This window comes from Panicum hallii, chromosome 1, assembly GCF_002211085.1.
Source record: "Panicum hallii strain FIL2 chromosome 1, PHallii_v3.1, whole genome shotgun sequence".
Lineage (NCBI taxonomy): Eukaryota > Viridiplantae > Streptophyta > Magnoliopsida > Poales > Poaceae > Panicum > Panicum hallii.
In genome coordinates, this window is record NC_038042.1 from 2,063,131 (window position 1) to 2,085,023 (window position 21,893).

Below are 21,893 nucleotides of genomic sequence, written 5' to 3' on the forward strand. Positions count from 1 at the left end.
CCGGAAAAAGACCAGAAATGCGATAATTTTTCATGAGCTTCCTTTTCTCATGCAGAATGACTACCACGCTACGATGGAGGGAGTGATTGAAGTACAGCTAGCTCAGTGTCAGGATCACTTTCAGTTAAGCACGAGGACTGAATCAGCTGAACAAGACTGGGTATCTGAAGAAGGCGCTTGTTTGCAGGAAGATGTATTGCTCGTAGGAATGAAATGTTTATCTTCGTAGTGTTTGACTTGGCTAAATGTGAGAACCTAATGCAGGCTCGACTCAGTTTATTTGCTATTTAATGTCCTGCCTCTTTGTTGTAAATACATGAATTTTTCTTATCTTTTTAGAGCTCAACTATACCATACCTCGGTTGTGCCTTAATTTTTCCGCCTCCCCTGCGACTCAAATCTTTTCTTCATCCTTTAAGACCCTCGATGACAAGCACCTTCAACGTGTGACGTCTCCGTCATGCCATCATTCTCATGTCTCTAGTGGCTCACTCCATTTCTGCACTAACCTGGCTTTGCAAGGGACTATAGAAAATTTTGCGTTGAGCTTGGAGCCTGAAACCTAACCTGAAAAATTCGCTCGAGAAGCCCCGTCACAGGAGAAGATGGTTCTTCGTTGATAGAGCTTCAAAGCACTCGTATTTAGAGAAAGGGAATGAAGAGGAAATTTGAAGTGTGGAGGGGAACAAGAAACACCCAAATACATTATTGCAATCCTATTATTTTATTAGGTCAAATTTTTTATTATAGTTATGTCATGTGGTGACGGCATTACCAACGCCGGTCCCGCACACAGGCGCAAGATCCATCAGGTAGTTAGGAAAGTATAGGATAAAAGATTTGGTTAGTTATATGGTAAGTTAGGATCAGGGAATTGTTTCCTTAGAGATCAGGCTATGTGCCTATATAATAGATGTAATCGGGAGCTTCAAGGATTAACAAAGAATTACTTATCTCCTATCTTCCTCCTCCCTTCCTAATTTCATCATTGGGGAGACGGGCAAAATCCCCGCCGCCTCTACCAGCCGAGGCTACGAGCTACGGAGCCGAGGTCCTGCTGTCTCGGGCATTGACGCCCTTGACAAGTTACTAGTAACTTTTAAAAATATTGAATTCAAAAATATAAAATGACTTTCATAACTTTAAAAATTGATCAGGCTTTACAAATATATTTTAATAAAAAAGTTATCAAAGTCTAGCCTAAACCCCTTGGATAATAAACTTGGCAAGTGTTTTCTTGTGGTCAAAGAAAGTACTAAGTTTAGGACAATACCTTAACAGCAAACAATGCGTCAAATATTTACGAACTATTGAAGTTAAGAAAAATACAGTTAAGGCTTCATGGTGGTAGGCAAAGACAAAAATATCCACGTCCCAAATAACATTCGTACAAGTTATATTCCCCTTACAACCATTCAAGTAGAACCCAGTACTACACTTTTTAGGATCCAAGTGTTAGTTTTCACTTGGATGCAAGCAAAGTCCCTTAAGATCACTCTTTGGTTTGTAGTTGCATAAAGACCAATTAGTTTAGTCGTTTTTTTTTGTTTCATGCTATTTTGAGCTCTCTCTCTCTCTTGTTGAAGAAGTGTTTGCTTTGAGAAATGAGACTCTATTATCATTCACTCAGATTCATATTTTATTTGAAAAATAGATTGTGTCGATTTATCCCCATCTTATTTTTTTATACCTACATAATTTATGCAAATAGTAAAATGCACTGGGGTCCTTAAACTTATTGAGGTGTGTCAAGTAGGTCCATAAACTCCGAAAGTGCAGATTAAACCCCCCTAATCTATTTTAAGTGTACCACCAGTTGACCAGCGTTGACCGCCTGCGTGGACCATCATGTCCGATCCTATGCGGTGTTTCCAGTTGCAGGAGTGTGGCATATATACAAATCACCCCCTCCCCCACCTCCAACCTTGAGACCTAGCCCTACTCTTTGTCCCCCGTCCGTTCATCTTCATCGCCGCCGAGGCGAAAGAGGGGCGGCGTTAGCCTGGTCTGACACTCGGCGTAGAAGAGCATGTGGCTGCGCTAGGCGCCACTGACGTTCGTAGATCTGGACTTGAGGAGGCACACCCACGCCAGCCGACGCTCCCTCCTTGATGCGGTCGATCTGGTGGTGCGGCAGCAGGAACGGCGCCATCACCATTGGCGCCTTCTCCTCCTCCTCCTCCTGTTGCGACGGCGGACGAGTAGGCGGATGAAGGGTGAGGTGCGCTATCCCGGCGAGCGTCTTGCCGCGCAGGTCGTCGAGGTCAGTGACGAGGGAGCGGTCCAGCACCGAGGGTGGCGGTAGCGCTGCATCCTCGGATCCATCATCGCTCTCGAGGCCGAGACGGCAGGCGGCGGCTTAGGTGCGGACGAAGTGCATGGTGGAGGCATCATCGCAGGCGGCGTGGTGCACGGAGACGCCGAGGCAGAGCCTGCGGATAGGGAAGACTGTGGCCAGCACGGTGGCAAGCAGGAACACCCCGTCCTCTCTTGGCGGCGGCAACCGCAGCATGAGCGGGCGGATCTCAGCCAAGTTCCTGGGCGACCTGGCGACGAGGCGGTCGAAGTCGTCTGGCTGTCGGACTCCGCGATGACCAAGGTGAGGGCGTCAGTGCCTGGGTGTATGAGTAGAGGAACGGTGGGTGGGGCCTGATGGTGCCAGTGAGCGGGTAGAAGCGGCGGAGCGCGACAGTGAGATAGGAGCGGAAGAAGAAGAAGAGGCGGCGATATAGATGAACACGCGGGGGGCAAAGAGTAGGGCTAGGTCTCAAAGTCGGGGGTGGGGGAGGGGTGATTTGCATATATGCCCCGCTCCAACAACTAGAAACACCACGAAGGATTGGACGTGGCGGTCCATGTAGGCGGTCAACGCTGGTCAAAGGCGTTTTGGACCTTTTATGATACACTTAAATAGATTAGGGGGTTCAATCTGCACGTTCGGAGTTGAGAGATCTACTTGCCTCAACAAATTTAAGAACCCCAGTGCATTTTACTCTTATGCAAATATATAGAGTAGGTTGTTTTCTAAAATTTCATATGATGATGGGCCATCAATTACGTAGATCATATTTGCACGATAAACATTATGTTCCACAGCTAATTTATCTTATCGTGAAGCTAACAATATCTATCTTTCTCCCTGAAGATGTCTTTCTCCCCAAAGATGTCGTCTGGCCGTGAGTACGCTTAGAATACGTCTCAAAACTTAAACTGCTGTAAAGACTCGTGACGTTTTTTTCCTGGAAATGAAAACGGGGATCCCCTTTCGTCTAAAAAAGATCTCATCTGGCCACCCATCGCTGTTCGCAGGCGCTGCGATTTTCGTTGCAACTTCATCACACTAGAACGAAAAAAAAAACAGTTTTCCGTTACCTGACGTTAGATAACTGAAGCGAAAAAAAAAGAGACACGACAATCTTTTAACAGCTTAACGAGCGGCGAACGCGCACGTGTGAAATGAACCCGCCGCAGCCTCACTCCCACCCCTGCTGCCCCTCTGCTTGCTATTTTTGCACCCAATCATTTACCCCCCGCCCTGCACCGGAGCCTAGAGGCTAGAGCCGCCGCTCCCCGGGCCCACCCGCAGCGACCCGCCGCGCCCGAATCCGCGCAGATCCGCGATTGGTCGACGCCTTCTCCCCCCTCCCACCTCCTTCCCCGCGTCGCTCGCCCCGACAATTTTCCCCCAAATCCCCGACCTTCTCCGAATCCGCGAACCCCGCCGCCCCGCCCCCCGCCGCCGGCCGCCGCTCGCCGCCGTACGGCCGCCCCGGTGCCGAATCTTCGCAGTTGCCGGCCGCCTCGTCCGGCCGCGTGGCCCCGCCGGGATTCTAGGGTTTCGGGCCGGCCGACCCCAGGGGTCCTCCAATTCGCGGGCCCGGCTCCACGCCCCGGCGCCCCTGGGCCCCGGACCGCGCGCGCGGGCTCTGATCGCTGCTGCATGGTCGTCGCGAGCTGCCCCCGCGTGGGCGCCGGCGCTCGCTTGCTGCGCTGATACATGACACCGCTGGTACAGTGCTGTTTCTGCTCAATTGGGAGGCGTTCTAGCTCGGATTCAGCGCAAGATAGATCCTTTCCTGCTATTGCGGTGTGTGCTGAAAGAAAGTTTGCTCCTTTGAATCTTTTTGTTTTCACACACTTGCTCATCTGGGTCCGCTGCATCCAGCGGCTCTGCACGGGATGACCTGAGGCTTGTCCGGCGGCGAAGATGAATGTGGGGCAGGCTGCCCACCTGTCCGGGCAGATGTCTGGGCAGGCAGCGCAGATGAATCAGGTTGCCAACAGCGGTCTCGGCGTTGGTGTTGGCGGTGCTGACGGGCTCCAGCAGCACCAGCCGATGCAGGATATGGCGGCGGACCAGCAGTTTGTGATGCTACGGACCGCTATGCGCGAAAAGATGTAAGTGTTTATTGCTGTTGACTCGACTGAAGTAGACTATTCTTGTAGCCAGGGTATTAATTGTACTGAGTTAGTGAGTCTCGGCTGGCAGAAGGTCGGCATATCCTGAGTCCTGACATTAAGCGTCCAATCCAGATTGTTAAGACGCTCTGGCAATAAATATTACCAATTAATCTTTGTACAGCTAATGTTATATCCTTTCAATAATTACAAAGGAGGCAATGGATGCATTACTTATGTTATTGGCTTCCCTTTACATTTTGAGATTAGTTGAATCCCCTTCCCAAGCCCCCAAACTTTTTCAACCAGGTATAGCACTGATCTTTTTGACTATTCTTAAATCGGCAGATTCGAGTATATAGGAAGGAAACAATCATCGGCTGAGTGGCGGAAGCGGTTGCCGGAACTGGCAAAGCGGCTTGAGGAGATCTTGTATAGGAAATTCCCAAACAGGGTACTGCTATCGCCTTCCCTTTGCTTTTGCAATGCTCTGGTCTAATAGCAATCACCTACTTTTTGGGGGACAAAAAGTAAATCTTTCTGTTTCACCATTTTGATTTTTTTTTATCCTGGTATTGTTTGAGCAGAATGACTACTACAATATGATGAATGGACCGGTTGAGCCACAATTGCAGTTTGCTATTACGACCCTGAGTGCTCAGAACCAGCGAAATCAACAAAACCCACAAGTGTCAAGGCAAATAGCATCTTCCTCTGGCTATGGCACGATGATTCCAACACCTGGTATGACGCAAAGCACCAGTGGAAATTCTAGGATTCCTTATGTCACAGACAACAATACTCTTTCATCGTCTGGTTCAAGCATGGTTCCTCAGAATGCCAACATGGGTGCCTCGATGCCAGGTGCATATAATTTTACTGCTAAGTTCTTTGGCCTGTGGTTTCCTCTCCTCTAGCCATGATCTAGCTCTGCATGCTACTTTGAGGGTCTCTCTTATATGCCTCATACTAAAAATATATCTGTTGGCTACATCTGTAAACCAGGAGCATGCCTTTTTACTCTGTTTTGTCAGGAAATAGATTTGATCATTTTAGCAAGAAGCCAGGAAGGGGAAACTTATGCAGTGCCTAACTGGCCACCATATATTCTTAGTTTTTTTTGCCAGTCTCTTTATATTCCCCTGCTCAATCTTAATTCCTTTATGCAGGTTCGATGTCTAACGGGTACCAGCACATTGCACAAAATTCTACCCCAAATAGCATCCAATCAACAATGGGTTCAGTTGGTGTTCAGCGACAACTACCTCATATGATCCCGACTCCAGGATTCAGTAATCAACAGAATGTACCTGCCAATCCTGACTATTCAAATGGAACTGGATATTTCAATGGTGAGTCAGCTGTGGCACCACATATGCAGCACCAGAAGCAATTTTCTAGCAACCAAAATAGCAATCAAATTCAGCACATTGGGGGCCACAGTAATTCTGGGATACATTCAAGCATGCTGGACAACTCGTCTGCATATGGTCTATCAGATGGGCACATGAATGGTGGAATAGGATTGCATGGGTCAAACATGCAGCTAACAAACAGGACTTCGGCACCAGAAGCATATATGAATATATCCAACCCTTATGGCAGTTCGCCCAAACCTCTGCAGCAACAATTCAATCAGCACCCTCAGCAGAGAATACCGAGTAAGCTTGCTGTCTTTTGGCATATGCATCCTCTTTTCACTGCCATCTTATGGATGATTGCCTTATAGGCCATAACCTGACGCTATATTTGCAAAGAACACCAATTGGAAAGTCGCAATGATTCTAGTCCAAACTTGAACCTGTATAGTATCATCATTTAAATCTATTGTCGGCAGTAGCCCAAACTAACTAGTTGGATTATTCTTCACCAGTTAGGGAGCACAGAAAAAATAGCACATGCTGCTTCTATACTTCCTTGCTGCTGGGGTTGCCGGCTTACTAATTAATGTGTTGGCTGACCTACCCAAGGAATGCGATGATACTTTTACCAATTTAGTATCTGTAGTACTAGTCTGAATACCTTCAGATGGAGCTTGTAGGCGTGTATGGTTTGCTGTTGATAATTCAATGATTATTTAAGTCCATATCTGTTTAGCTTTGAACCAGTGTTATAGCTTATTGTTATTGATGAAATGATTCTATATAGTGGCAACATTGAATCTTTCCTCTTTCTGCAGTACATAATAGAAGGTTCTAGAGTTTTAATAAGCAAACGACCTATATGATCTGTACTTAGGGAGGCGATACAGCTTCCTTTTGTTAAGCTTGGCATTACTATTTCTAATTGAGTAATTTATCATGCATTTAGTTTAAAAATTGTGGCATTGCAATTAAATAAACTGCAATTTTTTTTGTGCAGCATCAGTTGATATGGCTGGTTCCGGCAGCTTTTATGCTACTGGCTCTACACCTTTAACCACAGCGAATAGTCAGAGCATGAATGTTGCAAATTTGCAGTCTAGATCAAGAATGAATCCAATGTTGGTTAACAATCAGTTAAACATCCAGTCCATTCAACCACAGTCTCAGATAAAAACTGAGGTTTTGGATCAACCAGAAAAGGTGAACTTTCAGTCGTCACAGTTGACTCATGACCAACTACTACGCCAGCACTCAATGCCACAACATCAGGTGCAGCCCAATTCCCAGTTTGTTCAAAATCAGTATCATATAAATCAACAGCAGCCAAATCCACAGCATCAGCAGGCTATGCTGAGGAGCAATTCCTTTAAACAGTCTCAAATGGCTTCCAGCCATTCAATGCAACTGTCAGAACAGGGGACTCTGCCACACACTGAATTGGTATCTTCGCAGGCTAGTGATCCTGTTGATCTTCCAAGCTTCCAGGGTCAATACCAGCAAAGAAATGCTCTTGACAATGTTAAAGGAGGGCAGATGTTTGGTCATCTGTCTGGCTCTCAAAATTTTCATGCTTCTGCCTCACATGTTTCTCAGCAATTGTTGCCCTCTAATCCGCAGCTTGATGACGGTTCCAATGATGTGAGCTATGTGCTGAAAGGATCACAGACAGACCAAATGCTGCGGCCTCAATGGCAGCCACAAACAATGGAAAAGGCTCCTATGACTACTAATTCAACACTTGAAAAACAAATACATGAAGATTTTTGTCAAAGAACCATGGCACAGGATGGAGTGCAACAACCATTTTCATCTGATTGGCGTCTTTCTCCTTGCACTGTGACTTCAATTGATCCTGCTGTGCCAAAGCCCCCAGGTGGAGGATTTGAACAGGTCACTGGAAATATCCATTACCTCCGTCAGATAAGGTGGTTGCTGTTACTGTTTCATGCAAAATCATGCACATATCCTGTTGGGAGCTGCAAGTTCCATGGCTGTGTTCAGGTGCAAGAGCTTTTGAAGCATTTTCAAAACTGTCAAAGAAAAGATTGTTCGTACAGGAGCTGCAGTAGGTCAAGAATGGTGTGTCACCATTATAAAACTTGTGTCGATGAGCAGTGTCCTGTATGCAGCATTGTAAGGAAGTTTTTGCGCCAATCGACTGAACAAACATCTAAGCAAAAAGCTCTCGAGTCTAGAAAACTTGCTCAACAAAATGTGAGACAAAGAATCATGAATGGGGTAGAAGGTGATAGAATGGATGTTGACCCAGCGTCAGCTGAAGTATTTGATGATCAACCATCTGTACCAAAACGTTTAAAGATGCAGCCTCCATCACCAAGTGCTCCAGAGAATGATATCTCTGTAACCTCCAATCCTCATGTAAACCCAGGCTTTGTACTGCAGGAAACACAGCCTGAGCAGCTTGAGCACAGTAACAGAGGGACATATTTGAAACGGGAGACAGATGCAAAGGCTGACATGCGAGCTCCGCAAAAGCCCATAAAAGTTGGTTACGGTATTGATGGAAATGTGGCTACAAGGCATAACGTGATTCCAGGTGCTCCGAATGATATGAACTCTCATATCAAGCAAGAAAACTTGTCCATTGACAAAGAGACAAGTGAAACAACCATTGAGGTTAAGAATGAAACAAATGATCCAACAGATGCCACTGTGTCAAAATCAGGAAAACCAAAAATAAAAGGTGTCTCATTGACTGAACTGTTCACTCCAGAACAAATAAAGGAACATATCGACAGTCTAAGGCTGTGGGTTGGTCAGGTATGAATTTTTTCTCAAAGTAACCCCTTGTGTTTTATTCCTTTTGAAAAAAAAATGCAAAGATGATTAGATAGCTGCTATTGTGATTAGAAAAAATGTAGTTCATGCTTGCCTGTTAGCAATTCGGGTAGGCTAGAGATGAAACCCAACAGGATTCTTGGTTATGAAAGTTTTTTTTACCAATGTATAGCTGATTCCTCTCTCCCTTGTGTCCTTGCTACTGTAGTAACTAGAACATAATTACAGACTTTACTTAACAATATAGCTTTGCCAGGCACTAGTTAGTAAGTCTGGAGAAAATTCTTTGCATGCCAGGGACTAGATGGGGCTTTGATTTAGTCCCATCCTTGTTTTCCAAGATGGATGGGAGTTTTGGAAAATTATTCTTAGGTTCTAGGACATTGCAACTTGTGCTATATCTTACACAAAAGGCATTTTACCCTCTCTTAGTTAGAAAATAGGGATGATTTGTTATCCCGTACTTTTTTGCAAATACAACAATTTACTCTTGGCTAAAACTATTGTTCATACTGCTGTTTCATATTGCTTCTGGTAAACTTGTGCCTTAACTGTACAGTGTATTTATGGGAGGAACTAACTTTTAAATGCTCCATTATTTGACAGAGTAAGGCTAAAGCTGAAAAGAATCAAGCTATTGGTCACTCTGAGAATGAGAACTCTTGCCAGCTCTGTAGAGTGGAGAAACTTACTTTCGAACCCCCACCAATATATTGTTCTCCTTGTGGAGCTCGGATAAAGCGAAATGCACCATACTACACTGTAGGTACTGGTGATACGCGCCATTACTTCTGTATCCCTTGTTACAATGAGTCCCGTGGTGAGACTATCGAGGTTGAAGGCCAAGCATTTTCGAAGGCAAAGTTAGAGAAAAAAAGAAATGATGAGGAAACGGAAGAATGGGTAAGTCCCTCATTTCCATTGATACGATCGTACCATCAAAGCTCACAGTTTCTGATGTCTTTGTTCTGTGCTAAACATTTTTCAAATGATGCATTCTGCAGTGGGTTCAGTGTGACAAGTGTGAATGCTGGCAACATCAAATTTGTGCTCTATTTAATGGCAGAAGAAATGATGGAGGACAAGCTGAATATACTTGCCCCAATTGTTATGTTGAAGAGGTGAAATGTGGGCTGCGCAAGCCTTTACCACAGAGTGCAGTTCTTGGGGCAAAAGACCTGCCAAGAACTGTTCTTAGTGATCATATTGAAGATCGGCTCTTTAAACGACTTAAGCAGGAGAAACAGGACCGTGCGGCTGCTGCTGGGAAAAATATTGATGAGGTTAGTGAGATTAGATCTTATCTGGGAAGGTTGATATGCTGAATGGACCAACTAGGAATCGAGAGCTTGGTTGTACCTTAAGTGACTTGAGGAAAGCGTACCAGTTAAATCAAAATTTGAACTTATGACTCACATTTACATTTATTCTGCTAATTGTCCAAAACTTTTAATATGATTTAAAATGAGCAATCTACAAGATGGAGAATAAAAGTCAACAAGCAGTTTCTTTATGGCAATTTGGAGCAAGCAAATATGCTTCATAGTGTGGAAAGGCAGTTTCTTTATTGCAATTTGAAGATTCAAGCACAATGGGCTTTGCTTATAAGATAAAGTTTTATTCAGTAAGCATTACATTTATATTTCTGTTGGTACGGTTCTTTGTCATTTATTAACGAGATAATAGCCTTTGGTGAGAGGTGGGAGTGCTGTCTGTCTATAAGAATATAAGCTTACTGTGGATAGCAAATAGGCTGGACAAAACTGGTTGCTTTGCTCCCCTACAACCAACATCACCATAGCAGGTGAAGTGGGTAAGAACTGTCACGCATGACAGGTTTTTCCATCTGTACTGATGCAGCTTCCCATGAACTGCTCAGGTTTTTATTTGGACTATAATAGGATGGCACTGCCGTTGCCGGTCCCAAGCCCGCGATGAGACAATGTGGAGGGTTGTGTTAGGTTTGGCGAATCAGCGTAAAAAATCAGCCACTCTAATGGAAATGAAACCCATAAGAAATTCGTTGGGGCGTAACCCTCTTAGCGACGCGCTACATCGGAACCCGGGTGTGGTGTTAAATGGGCAAGGGCCGGGTCGTCATCCCCTTAGGGGCGCGTCGTATCGTGATCCGGGTACGATGATAAGTGAGCAAGGGTCGGGTCGTCGCAGCCTCTGTGGCGCGCTACATCTGCGCCCGGGTGTAGTGAAAAATGAGCAAGGGTCTTCGCATTTCTCTCGACGGGTGCGAAGGGTAAGGAAGCTAGCCGAGCCAACTAGGATTCGTCTAGGTAGTTGGAACGTAGGGTCTCTAACAGGTAAGTTAAGAGAGCTAGTCGATGTAGCAATTAGGAGGCGTGTAAATATTCTATGCGTGCAGGAGACTAAATGGAAGGGCCAGAAGGCGAAGGAAGTGGAGGGTTCTGGCTTCAAGCTTTGGTACACGGGGACAACCTCGGGTAGGAATGGTGTAGGCATCTTGATCGATAAGAGCCTTAAGGATGGAGTTGTAGATGTTAGGAGGCAAGGCGACCGGATTATCCTAGTGCGGTTGGTTATTGGAGATTTGGCTCTGAATGTGATCAGTGCCTATGCCCCTCAGGTAGGTCATAGTGAGAGCTCCAAGAGTCAGTTCTGGGAAGATCTTGATAGCATGGTTGGTACCGTGCCTATCAGTGAGAAGCTCTTCATAGGAGGAGACCTCAATGGCCATGTGGGTGCAACTAATGTAGGATATGAGCGAGTACACGGGGGTTTCGGGTATGGTAGTAGGAACGAGGGGGGGGGAGGATGTTTTGAATTTTGCGTTGGCCTACGACCTGCTGTTAGCGAATACCCTCTTTAGAAAGAGGGAGTCCCATCTAGTGACCTTCCATAGTGGACAATACTCGAGCCAAATCGATTTTATCCTTGCTAGGAGAGAGGATAGACGTGCCTGCTTAGATTGTAAGGTGATACCTGGGGAGTGTGTTGTCCCCCAACACAAGCTTGTGGTGGCGGATTTTCGTTTTCGGGTATGTGCCCACCGGGACAAACGTGCCAAGATTGCGAGAACGAAGTGGTGGAAGCTTAGAGGGGAAGAGGCTTAGACGTTTAAGGAGAGGATGCTAGGCGAGGGGCCTTGGGAAGAAGGAGCAGATGTAGATGATATGTGGCTAAAGATGGCGATATGTGTTCGGAAGGTGGCCTCAGAAGTGTTTGGTGTGAGTAGGGGAGGCAAGCAGGAAGTGAAAGAGACTTGGTGGTGGAATGACGAGGTGCAAAGGGCTATTAAGGAGAAGGAGTGTTTTAAACGCCTTCACCTCGACAAGAGCGCAACCAACATCGAGGGATATAGATTAGCGAAAAGGTCTGCAAAGCGAGCTGTAAGTGTAGCGAAAGGTCAGGCTTTTGATGATCTGTATCAACGGCTAGGTACGAAGGAAGGAGAGAAGGACATTTATAGGATAGCTAGGACCCGCGAGAGGAAGACAAGGGACATAAACCAAATCAAATGCATCAAGGATGGGACAGATCGACTTCTGGTGAAGGATGAGGAGATCAAGGACAGATGGCGAGAATACTTCGACAAGTTGTTTAATGGGGAAAATGAGGGTCCTACCTTCGAGTTGGACGACTCATTTGATGATACCAACAGACGCTTTGTGAGGAGGATTCAGGAGGCAGAGATCGGGGAGGCTTTGAAGAGGATGAAGGGAGGTAAAGCGATGGGTCCCGATGGCATCCCCATTGAGGTGTGGAGATGCCTGGGCGAGAGGGCGGTAGTATGGTTAACTAAGCTTTTTAACCTAATTTTCCAGTCAAACAAGATGCCGGAGGAATGGAGGAGAAGTATATTAGTACCGATCTTCAAGAATAAGGGAGATGTTCAGAGTTGTACTAACTACCGGGGGATTAAGCTGATGAGCCATACGATGAAACTTTGGGAGAGGGTTATCGAGCATCGCCTAAGAGGATTGACAAGGGTGACCCAAAACCAGTTTGGGTTCATGCCTGGGAGGTCGACCATGGAGGCGATTTTCTTAGTCCGACAGTTGATGGAGAGATATAGAGAGGAGAAGAAGGACTTACACATGGTCTTTATTGACCTAGAGAAGGCGTATGATAAAGTACCGAGAGACGTCATGTGGTGGGCCTTGGAAAAACACAAAGTTCCAACTAAGTATATTACCCTCATCAAGGATATGTACAAGGATGCGATGACTTGTGTTCGAACATGTGATGGCGATACCAGTGACTTTCCAATTAAAATTGGACTACATCAGGGGTCAGCATTGAGCCCTTATCTATTTGCTTTGGTGATGGATGAGGTCACAAGGGACATACAGGGTGATATCCCTTGGTGTATGCTCTTTGCTGATGATGTGGTGCTAGTTGATGAGAGTAGGGTAGGGGTTAATATGAAGTTAGAGCTGTGGAGACACACGTTAGAGTCGAGGGGGTTCAGACTGAGTAGGACCAAGACCGAGTATATGATGTGCGACTTTAGCCCGACTAGGCATGAGGATGGGGACGTTAGCCTCGAAGGTCAAGTGGTGGCCAAGAAGGATACTTTCCGGTATCTAGGATCAGTGCTTCAGAAAGATGGAGACATTGATGAAGATGTTAGACATAGAATTTCAGCCGGGTGGTTGAAGTGGCGGCAGGCTTCGGGCGTCCTCTGTGACAAGAAGGTGCCACAGAGGCTAAAAGGTAAGTTCTATAGGACGGCGATTCGCCCAGCAATGCTATACGGTGCTGAATGTTGGCCTACAAAAAGGCGACATGTCCAGCAACTGAGTGTAGCAGAGATGCGTATGCTGCGTTGGTTCTGCGGGCATACAAGAAGGGTCAGAATCCGGAACGAAGAGATTCGAGATAGGGTCGGGGTGGCACCTATCGAGGAGAAGTTGATTCAACATCGGTTGAGATGGTTTGGACATGTACAACGGAGGCCTCCCGAGGCGCCGGTGCGTAGTGGAGTTTTAAAGCGGGGCGATAATGTAAAGAGAGGTAGAGGTAGACCTAGACTAACTTGGGACGAGACGGTTAAGAGAGACCTTAAGGAGTGGAATATCGCTAAGGAATTAGCTATGGATAGGAGCGCTTGGAGATTAGCAATTAATGTACCTGAACCGTGACCTTTGTTACTTTTTGTTTAACCCCTAACTCTTCCTTTGGCTTGTGCACTTTTTGTGTTTCTTATTCTTGTTTTCTGTGGGTTTCATCTCTAGCCTACCCCAACTTGCTTGGGACAAAAGGCTAAGTTGTTGTTGTTGTTGTATAATAGGATGGCATGCTAGATAGCAGGAAAAGTTACCTTGGTATACAATTATTTATTTACTTTGTGTGCTTGTTTCCCATGTGTATGTACTGTTTAAGTATTTTTTTTCCTCATACACCCAGCAAGTTGGACTCCTGGTATAATGTCCTTTTCTCCAAAAGTTTACTTCTAACTGTTCCTTACATGATAGATTCCTGGAGCGGAAGGTCTTGTCGTCAGAGTTGTTTCATCTGTGGATAAGAAGCTGGAGGTTAAACCACGTTTTATGGAAATTTTTGGAGAAGACAACTACCCTCAAGAGTTCCCTTACAAGTCCAAGGTAAGAATTAGTTCTTGTCATTTGAAGCCTGCATTGTGGTCCCACACATACACACACTAATTTCTGCAACTGTATCTTTATGAAATGTTGGACAGGCTGTTCTCTTGTTCCAGAAAATAGAAGGTGTGGAAGTATGCCTATTTGGAATGTATGTTCAAGAATTTGGTGCAGAATGCTCTTTCCCAAACCAGCGTCGTGTTTATTTATCATACTTGGATTCTGTTAAGTACTTCAGACCTGAGATTAAAACAGTATCGGGAGAGGCCTTGCGTACATTCGTGTATCATGAAATTCTGGTAATTTACCATCTACTATGTTGAGTTTTTTGTGACTAATACGAATCCATTGTTTTACCAGGCTTGTCAAAACTTTATGAAAACATTTGATGGAAACTGCTTGTTTTCCTTTTTGAGCAAGCGATTGTTTTTGGTCTAATCTTTCCTCACTGTGTACAGATAGGGTACCTTGAATACTGTAAACTGCGTGGATTCACAAGCTGTTACATATGGGCTTGCCCACCTTTGAAGGGTGAAGATTACATCTTATATTGCCATCCTGAGATTCAAAAGACTCCAAAATCTGACAAACTGCGTGAGTGGTAAGACCTTGGATTGCCAATTGGTTACTCTTTTTGCCTTTCGCTCCTTCATTTCTAATATCTTCGATACTCAGGTACTTAGCTATGCTGCGGAAAGCTTCTAAGGAGGAAATTGTTGTTGAGCTGACAAATCTCTATGACCATTTCTTCATTACTATGGGGGAATGCAAGGCTAAGGTGACTGCTGCTCGCTTGCCGTACTTCGATGGAGATTATTGGCCAGGAGCTGCAGAAGATATGATCAGTCAACTCCGTCAAGAAGAGGATGACCGCAAGCTTCAGAAGAAGAGTAAGACAAAGAAGATTATCACAAAAAGAGCTCTTAAAGCTGCTGGCCACACAGATCTCAGTGGGAATGCTTCCAAGGATGCTATGCTGATGCAAAAGGTAAAGATGTTACTTGATTTCTGTGTGTTTCTTACTAATGCTCTATAATGGGTGATCCTATACAAAGGTGACCCTTTTGTTCACAAATAGGTAAAGACCATAAGCCCATCAGATAAGAGAACAAATGGGCCTATTAGTTGGGCCATCAGATAAAGATGTAAAAAATTATTCTGAGGAAAAAATATTTCGGTCAAAATTAGTAATTGTTCTGGAACAAATAAAAACATTCCAAGAAAAAAATTATTCTGGGTAAGAAATAAAGATGTTCCATCCAAATAGATTTTTTTTCTGAGAATGAAACAAAATGTTCCGGGGAAAAATATTCTGAACAAGAAAAAAAATTCCATACAAAAATAGGAGTTGTTTCGAGAACAAATGAAAATGTTCCAAGCATATAAAAGAATGCCCCCATGCTCTATTTCTACATTGAATAATATGTTTTCTTCAAAAATCTGGTATATATTTATGTATGCTCTTGTTTTGTTGCATTAGTTTTCTAAATAGCGAAATAGTTCAAATGATTTAAAAAGTAACTTGCCATTTAAGAGGTAAACGTGCTCAAAGATTTGATTATGTACTGTAGCGTCCCTGTGGCAAATACTGCAGCGATAGCTGTAGAAAATACTGTAGCAATACTTCGCTATGGCCCGCGATTCCTCATGCAGTCGTGCGCCTTCCCTTCCAATCCGTAGCTGCCACATGGGTGACCGGGCTGATGATCAGGGTCAGATGCCCGAGAAATAGGATTGGCATCATAGAATACGCCTGTCCCTCCCTGCCACCCTAAGTCTCTTTGTTCACATACTTGGATTTTATACTACTTGGGTTGCATATTTACCACAATTCATTTTTGGTGTATGCAGCTTGGAGAAACCATATATCCTATGAAGGAAGATTTCATTATGGTCCATTTACAGTATTCATGTAGTCACTGTTGTGTCCTTATGGTGTCAGGAAGACGTTGGGTTTGCCATCAATGCAGAAGCTTTTACATCTGTGACAAGTAAGTTGAATTCTTTGGCAATATTGGACCATGCTGGACTGCACAAATGTGATTTACGAGTTACCTATTCTTACCTACGTTCAATGTTTATAAGCATTACCGCCAAGCAAGTTTCTTGTAATGGTTGGTTATTATAGTACCCAGCAAGGCAATGTAGCAATCCAATGATGTAATGTCCCATATTATTGCCATTCTTAAACATATTTCATTTAACATTGCGGATGGCTTTGTCACCATTTTTTATAATTATTTGTCTTGTATACAGTTTTCAAGGTGGATAAACTATTAATTCTTGTTAGGTTCTTTTGTTGAAATTGATTTTTTTTGTTGGTGCAGGTGTTATGACGCAGAACAACAACTTGAAGACAGGGAGAGGCACCCGAGTAACAGTAGAGACACACATATGCTCCATCCGGTACTAACCCTTTGCATTCTCTGTGTAGAGCGAGAGCAGATAGTCTCTAAGATATTAGTTGATTGGTACTAACCCTTTTCATTTTCTGTATAGAACTGGAGCAAATAATCTCTAAAATATTATGTGATTCTTTCTATTTTAGGTTGATATTGTCGGGGTGCCCAAAGATACAAAAGATAGAGATGACATCTTAGAAAGTGAGTTTTTTGACACCAGGCAGGCATTTCTTAGTCTTTGTCAAGGAAACCATTATCAGTATGACACACTTCGCCGCGCAAAGCATTCATCAATGATGGTGTTGTACCACCTACACAATCCAACTGCACCAGCATTTGTCACTACATGCAATGTCTGCTGTCATGATATTGAAACTGGTCAAGGCTGGCGATGTGAAGTTTGTCCAGATTTCGATGTGTGCAATGCTTGTTTCAAAAAAGGAGCAGTCAATCATCAGCACAATTTAACAAACCATCCATCAGCTGCAGACCGTGATGCCCAAAACGCAGAAGCTCGGCAAATGCGTGTTCAACAGGTGAAGCCTTCTTTTAGTTGTTCCCACGAGTTAAATGTTCTTGTTCCACCATTGCTAAAATATGTGATTTCTGTTAGATCATGTGTCACACTTCCACTTGCTGGAATCACTTACCTAAATTGATGTTCTTATGATGCTGCAGCTAAGGAAGATGCTTGATCTTCTGGTACATGCATCAACATGCCGCTCTGGTAGTTGCCAGTATCCTAACTGCCGGAAAGTCAAGGGACTATTCCGTCATGGGATGCAGTGCAAAACACGTGCTTCTGGAGGGTGTGTCCTTTGCAAGAAAATGTGGTACATGCTTCAACTCCATGCCCGAGCTTGCAAAGATTCAGAATGTAATGTGCCGCGGTGCAGGTGTGTTAATTCATTCCACTTTTATTCCGTCTCCCTAGCCCAATTGTGCTAATGCATGTAGCATTACCATCTGCAATAACACCTGATTACTTGTAAACTATACACAGGGATCTCAAGGAGCACCTTAGAAGGTTGCAACAGCAGTCTGATTCCAGGAGGAGGGCTGCTGTAAATGAAATGATGAGGCAAAGAGCAGCGGAAGTCGCCGCAAATGAGTAGTTGCATCTGTACAGGTATAATTTGTGGAAAGAGGATAGGAAGTATGCAGGGTTGCCCTCCTCATTCCCGCACCAAGGGGAAAGCTTGGGATGGTTGAATTGTAGGATGTAGGTAAAAAACAGCTGCTTCGCATGGATTCTTTCGACGAAGGTCTTGGGCATCCTCCGCCATGGCTAACAACATGTAGGGTCGGGGGGCCTGCGCACCTTCCTCCAAAGAGCTGAAGCGGAAGGGTGCAGCACCATAGACTGTAATTTGTTTGCACCCCCTCCAGTGCTAACCAGCTCCACCCTGCTTCCTGTGCTGTCGTCGACGTCGTCATCATCATCGACGGGGCGCAACCCTTGGGTGTGGTGATTCTTTGATTTGACCTGTACTAGCTGAACTGATCCTCCTTGTTGCTGTTTGCTGATGGTGTATAATAGGTGTCTCTGGACAGTGTCAGTCTGTATTGCTGAAAATTTGGTGTAGATGTTGTTTCCCTCTCCAGTTTCTTCTTGTCCCAGACCAGGAGAGGGATATAGGTTAAAAAAGGTAAAAGGGACGGGCGTTATTGGACAAGTATTTGTTTATTTCTGCCCCCCATTTTGTAGAACGCATCTTTGTTTAAAGTATAAAGCAAAGTAAATCCACCATCTCGTCTCTTGTAGGAGCAGCACTGCTCCTTGGATCTTTTGCTCTTTCAGGTGCAGCTGACCAATGGAGGCAGGGGGGCGTGTGCAATGTAGTCTTGACTCTAGACTATACTTTATCTTGGTTTGTGAATGGAACTGGAACTTTATACTCCGTTCGAATTTGCAGTGCGTACTTTATTATGGGAAGGTCAAACATTATGTGGTTTGACCAACAATTAGTAAAATTGTAAGTATATTTAGAATGATAACCCAGCAACTGGATTAACATTTCAATAAAACCTCCAGGATGTTTGGTTTCAAAAATTTTGTCAGAAAACACTGGTCAAAGCAAAGTATTGATTAAACTCAAACTTTATAATTTGGACTAACAATAAATTAAATTATATAAATGGTTAATGCATAAAGATTATATTAATACATCCACACTTAACACATCTACCTGGTTGAATGGAATCGACTTCAAAAGAATTTTATGAGTAGATGGTCTGAATACTCTTTTGAAGGCTTTTTATGCAAAAAAAAATGTGTTGGTGGTGTACATCAAAATAGAGAGAAATTTCAATATTTGACATCCAATTCGTAGACCTCACTGAATTTGACACCTAAAATGGAGGGATTTATGCGTTTTTATCTCGAACAAATTTATGCAAATGCTACAGCTAAAATGTGAGATTGGGTGCGAGTGACCAGTGACGACTAGCGCTTATCCGGGCCATCCGTTTCCTGCATCGGACGGCGCACAGCCACCCCTGGCGCGCTCCTCGTGTGTTATCCACGACTGGCGCCGCGCCCGCGTCGGCCACGGCAGCGATGGCGGCGGCCAGGCGCCTCTTCTCCTCCCACCTCGCCCTCCACCCCCGCGAGCCCGCGCGCCCTCTCGCGACCGCTGCCACTGCCGTCGCGGTTCCGCACCGCCGCGGCAAGCACGACGCGGTCGCGTGCAAGGCCACCGGGAAGACCAAGCCCAAGGCGAAGGCGAAGGCGGCTAACAAGGGCGGCGAGCGGCTGCGGAGGCGGCCGCTGGAGGAGCACCTCAAGCGGCGCACGCGCTCTGCGGCCGCCTTCGACGCCGACCTTTACGGCCGCCACGGCCACGCGCACCACGTTCCCGTGCTGCTCGGCGAGGTCCTCGCTGCCTTCCGCCGGCCCCGCCCGCTCCGCTCCTTCGTCGACTGCACCCTCGGCGCCGCAGGGCACTCCCTCGCCGTGCGTGTCCACCCCCTCTCGTGCTCCATTGCTTTTGCCGCAGTGACCCTGGTGCTGCTGTAGGCTGCGTTCGCTGGAATCTTCGTGCCCGCAAGTTGTTTGATGGAATGCCTCTGGGGCTTTGTGAAGTAGATGATGGAGGCACACCCGGAGATGGAGCTGTACGTTGGCATGGACGTCGACCCCACTGCCCTGGAGATCGGCCGTGGGCACATTGAGGCCTTCCTTGCTGGTAGGGAAGCAAATGGAGGGGAGCTGCGTGCCTATACTCACGTCAAGAACTTTAAGTACATCAAGCAAGTTCTTGGTAGCCTGGACGAGAGCCTAGCTGTTGGCTCGTCTGGAGTTGATGGCATCCTCATTGACCTTGGCATGTCATCCATGCAGGTCAGTCAGCTGAGTTAGAAGTTACGGAAGTGATGATAAGGCTTCTATATGTCCTATTTGCCGATTTACATTTCATCTTATTACTTCCATCAGGTGAACAGATCAAATAGGGGATTCAGTGTACTCCAGGATGGCCCTCTTGATATGCGCATGGACCCTAAGGTCAGTGTTACATTGCTCCTCTTTTTCGTGTCTTTTCTTCATTCTACTCGCTTATGAAAATTTATCATGTATGAGTATTTCTTGCTGCAAGATTGAAGTGTTGATGATGAATATCATAAGGCTTCTTCTAACTTACTCTACTTTATCTATGAGCAGCACTTATAGTGGCAGTTAGCATAAACTGAAAATTATTTAAGTATTTATGATATGAGATTTCACAAAGTCTACCAAGGAATTTTGTAATCCAGTTATAATATTTTTGTCAAATTAGTCTATTTATATCTTTTAAATTACACTTACTTTGTCATTGCTTCAATTTTGAAACTATGTTTACAAGAAAGAAGGGTTATGTTATGTCATGTTTGGGGTACTAAACAGTATTTATGTCCAAAAAGTTCAACTCAACTTTGATTTTAGTTTTATCTTCAAGTTGTTTTACTACTCTTACCTATACATGAGATTAGACAGGCAACTTTAAGAGCAGAGGATATCTTGAATTCTTGGCCGGAGCTTGAAGTTGGACGCATCCTGCGTGATTATGGGGAGGAGAGCAATTGGCAATTCCTTCAGAAGCAAATTGCTAAAGCCCGGGAAATGGGTGGTCTGCACTCTACTGGGGATCTTGTCAAACTAATTCAAAGAAAGTGTACCATCTCAAAGGGTATGTACAATCCTTGTATGATGGTGCCACTAAAAGTCTTAACTATTTTTTTTACTGTCAGTATTATATGATGGTTTGTTTCTTTTGGTCTTGTAATGTTCAAATTTGGTAAATTTCCAAATAGTGATGATTCATAGATGTACCATATTTTTACTTTCTGCTTGCAGTTTCTCAACTTTACTTATGTAGCATATATAGAACTTCCCAAGGAAACAAAGCCAAGATAATTTTGAAAGACATTTAATGTATGGTACAAATCTCATGAGAAGTTGATAAATTACAGGACGGCAAGGCTGGATCAAGACTGCAACAAGAGTGTTTCAGGCCCTCAGGATTGCAGTTAATGATGAACTCCGGGTTCTTGAAGATTCACTTCATTCAAGCTTTGACTGCCTAGTGACAGGTGGTCGTCTTGCTGTAGTCTCATTCCACAGCCTGGAGGACAGAATTGTGAAGAAGACCTTCTTGGAGCTCATCCATGGGGGTGAAGCAGATGATGAAGAGGATGACGATGACGACCTGACACTCTCTGACATCGATGATGAAGATGAACCATGGTTCAACCAGAGAGTGCAAGGAAGGAACGGAATCGTCCTCACTAAAAGACCAATTACCCCTTCTCAAGAGGAGGAAAAACTAAATCAGAGGTGCAGAAGTGCGAAGCTGAGAGTTATCCAAAAGGCCTGAATAATTTAAGATGATTTTTGAAGGATTGATGTGGATACCTGCACAGCAATTGTTGCAGCCAAAGCACATGTGAAATGAGACGGTCACTTATGTACCTCGACCAGACAAAACAGCAGCATTTTTCCTCCACATGAAACCTAGAGGCTTAGGTTAGTCAAAAAAATCTCACTGTATCTGCATCAGTTACTGAAATTCATCCATGTATATCATCAGCAGATGTACTCTATGAGACCATTACCTTGCAAGATACAATAGTTAGTTTAGGGTTTCCTGTGACCCACTTATCCATCCTGCTGTTCATGATTAACTGATTTAACTTGCATATATCTTTTTTATTTACAGTTTAACTGTGTATCTCTGTATCAAGGTATATTGTGGCGCATATCTACATGACCAAATATCAGAGCTCTCCTATCAAAAAATAAAATAAAATCAGAGCACTCAAAACTGTACATGAAACTCCCTTGCTCTCACGAAGAAGAGAACTAGCTAGAGCCATCA

General features: G+C 44.6%; 2 protein-coding genes and 1 pseudogene across 4 annotated transcripts; 2 read left to right on the forward strand and 1 right to left on the reverse strand.

Annotated features, from left to right (window-relative positions):
* Positions 1–1,938: 1,938 nt before the first annotated feature.
* On the reverse strand, positions 1,939–2,801 carry LOC112884185 (annotated as a pseudogene).
* A 741-nt stretch (positions 2,802–3,542) lies between these two features.
* LOC112875739 (probable histone acetyltransferase HAC-like 1) lies at positions 3,543–18,289 on the forward strand. Of its 3 annotated transcripts, none has more exons than XM_025939714.1 (17): positions 3,543–4,087; positions 4,166–4,398; positions 4,747–4,852; positions 4,986–5,262; positions 5,568–6,059; positions 6,766–8,543; positions 9,168–9,464; positions 9,566–9,844; positions 14,012–14,140; positions 14,236–14,436; positions 14,596–14,738; positions 14,813–15,125; positions 15,989–16,128; positions 16,465–16,543; positions 16,686–17,075; positions 17,218–17,435; positions 17,543–18,289. In XM_025939714.1, the coding sequence occupies exons 2-17, from the start codon at positions 4,208–4,210 to the stop codon at positions 17,652–17,654; spliced, it is 5,145 nt and encodes a 1,714-aa protein (XP_025795499.1). In that variant the 5' UTR covers positions 3,543–4,087; positions 4,166–4,207; the 3' UTR covers positions 17,655–18,289. The 3 variants fall into 3 exon arrangements, with proteins under 3 accessions (XP_025795499.1, XP_025795482.1, XP_025795489.1); XM_025939697.1 differs by having other exon boundaries at positions 3,544–4,087; positions 6,760–8,543; XM_025939704.1 differs by having other exon boundaries at positions 3,544–4,009; positions 6,760–8,543.
* Positions 18,290–18,990: 701 nt separating this feature from the next.
* Positions 18,991–21,733, forward strand: LOC112881223 (ribosomal RNA small subunit methyltransferase H). The gene is made up of 5 exons (XM_025945906.1): positions 18,991–19,495; positions 19,628–19,882; positions 19,976–20,044; positions 20,513–20,705; positions 20,989–21,733. Exons 1-5 carry the CDS (start codon positions 19,100–19,102, stop codon positions 21,390–21,392), a joined length of 1,317 nt encoding a protein of 438 aa, XP_025801691.1. The 5' UTR covers positions 18,991–19,099; the 3' UTR covers positions 21,393–21,733.
* The last annotated feature ends 160 nt before the right edge of the window (positions 21,734–21,893 follow it).

Excerpts from the sequence above, each read along its gene's own strand:
- LOC112875739 (XM_025939697.1), top strand. The coding sequence starts at position 4,208 with ATGAATGTGGGGCAGGCTGCCCACCTGTCCGGGCAGATGTCTGGGCAG. Across the intron at positions 4,399-4,746 it reads ACCGCTATGCGCGAAAAGAT|ATTCGAGTATATAGGAAGGA; the intron begins GTAAGTGTTTAT and ends TTAAATCGGCAG. Across the intron at positions 4,853-4,985 it reads ATAGGAAATTCCCAAACAGG|AATGACTACTACAATATGAT; the intron begins GTACTGCTATCG and ends TTGTTTGAGCAG.
- LOC112881223 (XM_025945906.1), top strand. The coding sequence starts at position 19,100 with ATGGCGGCGGCCAGGCGCCTCTTCTCCTCCCACCTCGCCCTCCACCCC. Across the intron at positions 20,045-20,512 it reads ATATGCGCATGGACCCTAAG|GCAACTTTAAGAGCAGAGGA; the intron begins GTCAGTGTTACA and ends GAGATTAGACAG. Across the intron at positions 20,706-20,988 it reads AAAGTGTACCATCTCAAAGG|GACGGCAAGGCTGGATCAAG; the intron begins GTATGTACAATC and ends GATAAATTACAG.